This window comes from Podarcis vaucheri (genome assembly GCF_965113315.1).
Source record: "Podarcis vaucheri genome assembly, chromosome: 2".
Lineage (NCBI taxonomy): Eukaryota > Metazoa > Chordata > Lepidosauria > Squamata > Lacertidae > Podarcis > Podarcis vaucheri.
Window position 1 is genome coordinate 107,630,104 of NC_138760.1, and position 6,829 is coordinate 107,636,932.

Sequence of the window (6,829 nt, forward strand, 5' to 3'; positions counted from 1 at the left end):
TTTGGGAGAACCCATATAGCACAGGGACAGGGGACCCGTGGTCCTACAGATGTTGCTGGACTACAATGTCTGTCATTCCTGTCATTGGGACCGATGGGAGTTGGAGTCTACCAACAGACAGAGGGCCACAAGTTCCCCATTCCTGCTGCAGCGGCTTCTCAGACCAGCATTGCTCCAGTTCCTGGAGAGAGTGTGACAATGGCATAAGGTGGCTGCATGAGATGGGCTGCTTGTCATGTGATCATACACATCCGACGACGCTAAATTATGCAGGAAGGAGTTGTACTGCACCCGTTCCCACACCACTAATTATAAAATCAGAAGGGGCCCCAGGCATGTGATACAATAGGGGTGTGATAGCACTTGAAACAAGAAGCATATGGGTACAATGCCATGCAGGATAGTGTCTGGGTGAATCACCGCCTATGTGGGTTTTTGCTGATTTTCAATATGCCACTGCAATCCCTCAACCAAAACAGTTCCATTTTTCAAGTGGTTGCCGTATCACTGTTGCAGGGTATAAATCTAGCCTTGTTTTTTGACTCGATCTCACGAGTCAAACTCTGGGCTAAACTCAATTCTACCAACATTGACAAAAGATTACTATTCTTGATAAAAAGCCTATATAAAGACTCCAAGTTATATGTAAGAACCTCAGTAAATGGGCAACTAATTGGCCCTGTACCAGCCACCAAAGGAGTCAAGCAGGGCTGTATTTTAGCCCCGGCCTTATTCAACTTATCTAGCCTTGTTCCATTTCCTCAGATAGAAAATTGAGGCTGAAAGGTATTGACCTCCTCAAGGCCACCAAGAAAGTCCATGGGTGAATCTAGGCCCAACTCCACTTAGCTACTGAATTCTACTGGCAAAAGCAGATTCAGGAGTACATGTTGTGGGCACATCTCCAACTTCACTTTTTTCAAGATATTAAAGATTTATCCTACAGTATTTCCCTGTATCAGCATTGCCCAACCTGGTATGATCCAGATATTGGACTCCAACTCCCCTCAGCCCAAGCCAGCATGTCCAGTGGTCAGGGTTGAAGGGCACTAGGTTGGGGGAAACTGACCTATATGTTGGAGAGATGCCTTGTGCCTCCTGCTTGCTTTATCAAGTAGTACCAGTTCCCCATCCATCACAAATGTCATTTCTAACAGCTTGTCTCCTTGCCTGATAGGTCATATCTTTCCCTCCACCAAGGCCCAATGGCACCATGGGCATGACAAAGTTCAGCAGAATCTCAGGTTAACAACCCCACACCTGGTGACCTGAAGGAGAAACATTTGGTGTCTTGCCTTTTGGGGGGTGGGGAATATTGAATTGGAGCTTTTCAGGAGTGCAATAAAACCTTAATGGTCAGAATGCCTGGGACATTTAAAAAAGACCAATTACCATAGGTCCATGATTGCCTCCTCCCACTATGGTCTCATTTGGTTTTCACAACCATTTCAAGTACATAGCTGAATCCCACAATCACATCGCTTCCCAGGAAAGAAATTTGATAAACGTTAGACTAGTGGGGTAGAATAAAGGCAGGATTTGCATTGTACCATCGTAAGTTCAAATGTAGCAATATTGGGGTGATAAACAATGGTTTGTCACTGAGAATGAGTAATATGCCTGCATGTTCCCTCCTCACCCATCCTCTCTTCTCAAACATCTAGCTTTGGCACTTCTAGCTTGTTTGAACCATAGTTTCCTGGGACAGCCAAAGAGGGAAATGGCTGTTTAATCACTACCTACAAAGAAGTATATGAAACCACAGTTAATTTTGATGTCATGAACACTGAAGCATAATGAACTAGGATAAAAGTACCAGGCTGGATGCACAAAGGCAGGGAAGGGTTGCACAGGTGCACGGTTAATTCTTGGTCAGACAAGCCATGATTTATCAGCCATCATTTGCAGTTGTTGTTTTTTAACTAGACATATGTTTGATTACACCCATTATTATTTTTTCCCTTTGGATGTTCACATTTGCAAAATTCGTTGGCTAAATTGTTACCACTGACTTCACTTTTAGTTTCTGTGCAATTGCTATTGTAAATACAAATCTGAATTATGCATATAGGTAATTGAAATTATTTCTCTTACAATAGGTGTTTACAGCCTTTTAAAGGGGACTGCAAAGAGATAATAAGATACCCCGTGTGTGTGTGTGTGTGTGTGTGTGTGTGTGTGTGTGTGTACTGGACACATGATAATTATTTCAGTGTGAAATCTCAGTGGCTTACATGAAATAATAAGATCACAGGGGGAGGTAAATACATATTTGATCATTTTTGGTTCTATGTGGTTCTGTTTCATTGAAGAGCGCTAAAATAGTAGAATTGTATACTCTGAAAATCAAGGCATGAATAAATTACTAAAACGCTTTTAATGTTCATAAATAAAAGCGATAGGTATCAGCACATTATTATTATGTGTTAGTTTGAGGGGCGCCGAAAAGCACTCAAGGTGTCTTGTGTGCTGTTACAGCTATGCAGTTGCTCAAAAAAATAAAAATAAAAAATAACATTTTCTCTAGGCGTGCTTGCTATCCAACAAAACACCTTTAAACTGTTTCATGGTGTTAAATAGCATGTGAATTTTACTAATACTTGCATTTTTAAGTTGCAATTGTGTTCTGTAAAAACAAAGGGACTCTAAACCTAGTCAAATACAAATAATAACTATTTGTGGACAGTGCAGTTTTTCCAACTTATCTATTCTGTAAACAATCTACCCTCCACTTGCATGGGCAGAATTGTCTTGCGAGGGACAAGTGCAGGGTTGTCTCATAGTGTGGGGAGTTGATGCTTAATTTCCTCCCAACAATTCTCCCTAATAAATGGTGGTTTTAGCATGCTTTTCCCCAACCAGGCTTCTCCAAATGTAGAAGTAAGGCCAGCTAGGGGGCAAATGGCTGGGCGAGCATTTGGAGAGGTGGTTTTGTAGACATAGGAAAAGCTAAGCAGCCTGACTTCCATCCGCTAAGGATGTATGTTCACATTAGCAGCAAGGTTCTTTCCTCATTGCCGCATTTCAAGCTGCATTTGCCTGGTGTTGTTCACATCAGAGAAGGGGCAGAGATGTCTTCACCCAACACACATGACTTCTTTGGTTTCCCTGCTGCTGAAACCACCCCAGAACTCCTATTCACCTGACAGACGCACAACAGCTAAAGTTTCTAGTTGTATGGAAGCTGGTTTGAAGGGGTGGTGGCCACAGACAAGAGTCTCCTCCCCATCACGCAACCCGTTGGTATTAGTGACTTATGTTTAAGGCTGTACGGAAACGTGCAAGTTGAGTCACTAACAGAGGTTATAGAGACGGCAGAAAACGCAATGAAGCAATGGCACTTGGCTTTATCAATAAAAATGAGCTACATCCTGATTCTGCTGACAACAATGGGATGATGAACTCTATGCACAAATGGGCAGTGGACAAGCCATTTCTGTCCCAATGCGGCAGCTGAGGGTTTGAGCACGTAGCACTGATCAGATTGTCAGCAATAGTGCCATACTGTGGGTGGGGAGCAGCAAAAGACTGGATTTATTCCCCACACACGCATATCAGATAATTAACACTAATAATTTAAGGAGAGTCCTCCTGGGTCTGGCAAAAGGCCCTTTTCATCCAGGATCCATTTCTAACAGTGGCCAACCAGATGCCTATATATATATATATATAGATACACACACACACACACATATATACACACACAAGCAGGACCTGAGCACAGCACCACTCTCCTCAGTTGAGAGTCGAACCAACTGTAATAGACTACCAGACTAGGATGCCCACAGTTGGATAGGGATATCCTGTACTATTACTGTCTTATTACTGGGTTGAATGTGTTGTAATAGTAATCAATCTGTGTGTGGTGTTGGCAGTACCAACTTGGACATCCACTGAGTTATAAAGAACCAAAGTTTGCCTCTTGGGTCAGTGCTGACTGATATTCAGAAGGCCAATGCTAGTATAAGCCTCGCAGTGTTTACCATTTGCTCCAGCAGCCCAGCTTCGGGGTAAGTGGGTTGAGAATTATGGCCAAAGAATACCTCAGGTATAAACACTCTCTAAAAGTGGGGGGTGGGAGAGAGAGAACTGACTTGGAACAGATTTGATTATACGAACCCTACTTTGTCCTGTTTGTGATTTATTTTCTCTACTCCTCTTCTCCACAACGTGACCCCTCCCCTCCCTAGAAAACATACAGAGATTTCCGATTGCAAGGAGTCCTGGATTCCACCTTGAATAGCAAAACCTATGACACCGTGCGAAACCGTCTGACTGTAGAAGAAGCCACAGCCTCAGTAAGCGAAGGCGGAGGGCTTCAGGGAATCACCATGAAAGACAGTGATGAAGAAGATGAAGAGGACGATTAACTCTCCAGATCTAGAAGCCCCCCCAACTTGGATGTAGCCTGGAAACCAGTGCATGTAATCTAGTCTGTTATTCAGTTTAGCCACATTAGGAAATTTTCTGTCTGCTCTAAATGCCCATGGAAAGTCTACCAATACAATTGCCATTTTAGCTGTGTGGTACTTAAGATTTAGCACCTCTGTTTCGATCCATTGAGTTTCCTGATTTCATATCTATATGTTCATAAGCAATATGGAACACCGTTGTTTAAAACTGTTAATGGAAAAAAACTGCATAGAAAACATGCTAGGTGTGTCCCTGTTATAACTAAAGTATAAATGATGCTTCATTAATGTACTATATATACATTGACGGTAAATTGTTGTGAAGACAAGTGAAACAAGTACTTTCATATCTTTGTTTCTCTCCTGTGGATGCCGATTGCTTCGAAACAGAGTGAGGCTACTACAAATGACACCTCTTTTGTACATTTGGGGGCGGTGGGGGGGTTAGGAAATGCATAAACTGGAAGTTGGAATTATTCCCGTTTAATAGACCCAAGCACTTTCCCTCAAAATATATACAGCTAACTTTGTAGAAGTGACATACCAATGGAATATAATAGTCATCCATATTGCCACAACGGGTTGACCGTCATCACCTTGTCCACATCACCTTGATTCAGAGCAGTTGTTTTATGTCCGCGTCTTTCCCCCCCTCTAAATGTTACACTTTTGTTCAGAGTTCCGATAACTGTGTTTGTAAAAAGGACAACTTTAATTACAATCTTAGACTATACAGATGTGTTTATAATAACGAGGATAATAATAATAACTAATAATGATAATAATAATAATGACGATATACGAAGATTTCTTTTGGTAGATTGTAACCATAATTTAAATCTCCTTTTGTTTTCACAATGGTTTTTATATCTTGTCATGTACATTGCATTTGGACCAGTAACTTGCATGTCCTTGGGTTCCCCCTTTCCCTTCCAGAAGCTTTTATTTTCTGTGTAAAATAGTGGATCCATCTTGCTTTTTTGCCTTATACAAGCCAACAGTTGTAACAGTGTGAGGACTGTGGCTTCTCAATAAATAACTATTCAGATGTCCTAAGAATAAACGCTGGAGTCTTTTTATGTCTGCCTTAGGAAGAGAAAGCAAAAGATGAGCTAACATAAAAAACCACAACCAAATGTAAGAGCCCTAGAATAAAGGAATTTTCTTTTCACGTGGATGGGTTTGGGTTGTTTTTTTTAAGTTGAAGGGACTTGTTTCCTGACTTACAAAAGCCAGAATTGTAGAAGCACCCTTCCCTGAAAGGAAGCCTTTCTTACTTTCAAGTAAACCTGGATAGAAGCAGACAGCAAGATGTATAGGATGCAGCAACTTTCAGTTTTCGTCATGGTGAGCCTTGCTAAGTTAACAAAGAAACAATGCAGGCATTTGATTATTTCAAGATGTTTATTTGTTTGCTAACCCTTCCTCCCAAAGGAAGTCCAGTGCAGCAAACAAAAAAGTAGTAAAACAACAATTATCATGAAACAAAAACATGTTTAAAACATGAAGAACATTTGAAAACAGTCGCTTAATCTCACAGCTGGTATTTTCAAGGTTGCTAGGTATAGGTATAGTATCTTTCAGCCATCAAATGCCTAGGCAAACAGGAATGTTTTCAAATTCCTACTGAATGCTAATAATGATGGAAACAGGCGCACCTCACCAGGGAGGATGTTCTGCAAAGGGAAGGCCACTCCCAAGAAGGCCCTGTCACAGGTCAGTGCCAACTGGGCAACACCCAGCAGCAACAACACCAACAGAGTCTCCCCTGCCAATTGTAGGGCCCAATATGGTCAATACTGGGGGAGGTGCTCTTTTACGTACTTTGCCCTCTTCACCTATCAGAGCACCAACAGCAGAGAACCAACAGCTTCTAGAACTGAGGAGGCCTCTGGGCTCAGATAGTCTGCTCCACCTACAGAGGAGATCTTCAAAATCCTATGCTCCCTACTTGCATCAAAATGAATAGGATTCCAAGGGATCAGGGGGGAATTATGGTGGGCCAACACTACAATTTGGTTTCAATTGAGCTAATTTGGTTTTCTTGGAAAATGGAACTACCTTTTGTTTTCATCATATAACATTGTTACAGGTAAAGTCTGGGCTATGATTTATTTTTATTTTGTATTTTTATCTGACAGTCAGAGGAGGTGGTGAGAGATAAGGGCCGCAATCTTACATTGTTAGGTGTGGTTAAGCCTACTGATTCCAGCACTAGGAAAATGACTGAAAACCACTCCTTCTGCATTGAGACATACCAAGCAAATGGAACAGAAGTTTTTAAGTTGGTACAGTGGTACCTCAGTTTAAGAACAGCCCTGTTCACGAACTATTCGGTTTACGAACTCTGCAAAATCGGAAGTAGTGTTCTAGTTAGCGAACTTTACCTTGGTCTATGAACAGAATCCAAACTGTAG

At 41.6% G+C, this 6,829-nt stretch overlaps 1 protein-coding gene across 9 annotated transcripts in view; it reads left to right on the forward strand.

The window, feature by feature from the left end:
* The window catches only part of CADPS (calcium dependent secretion activator), a 352,734-nt gene extending 347,259 nt beyond the window's left edge, over positions 1 to 5,475 (forward strand). For all 9 annotated transcript variants that reach the window (XM_082209239.1, XM_082209246.1, XM_082209238.1 and 6 more), the window contains one exon: positions 4,191 to 5,475. In XM_082209239.1, coding sequence (XP_082065365.1) covers positions 4,191 to 4,370 — 180 coding nt within the window. In that variant the 3' untranslated portion in view covers positions 4,371 to 5,475. The remainder of the gene's footprint in view (positions 1 to 4,190) is intronic.
* The last annotated feature ends 1,354 nt before the right edge of the window (positions 5,476 to 6,829 follow it).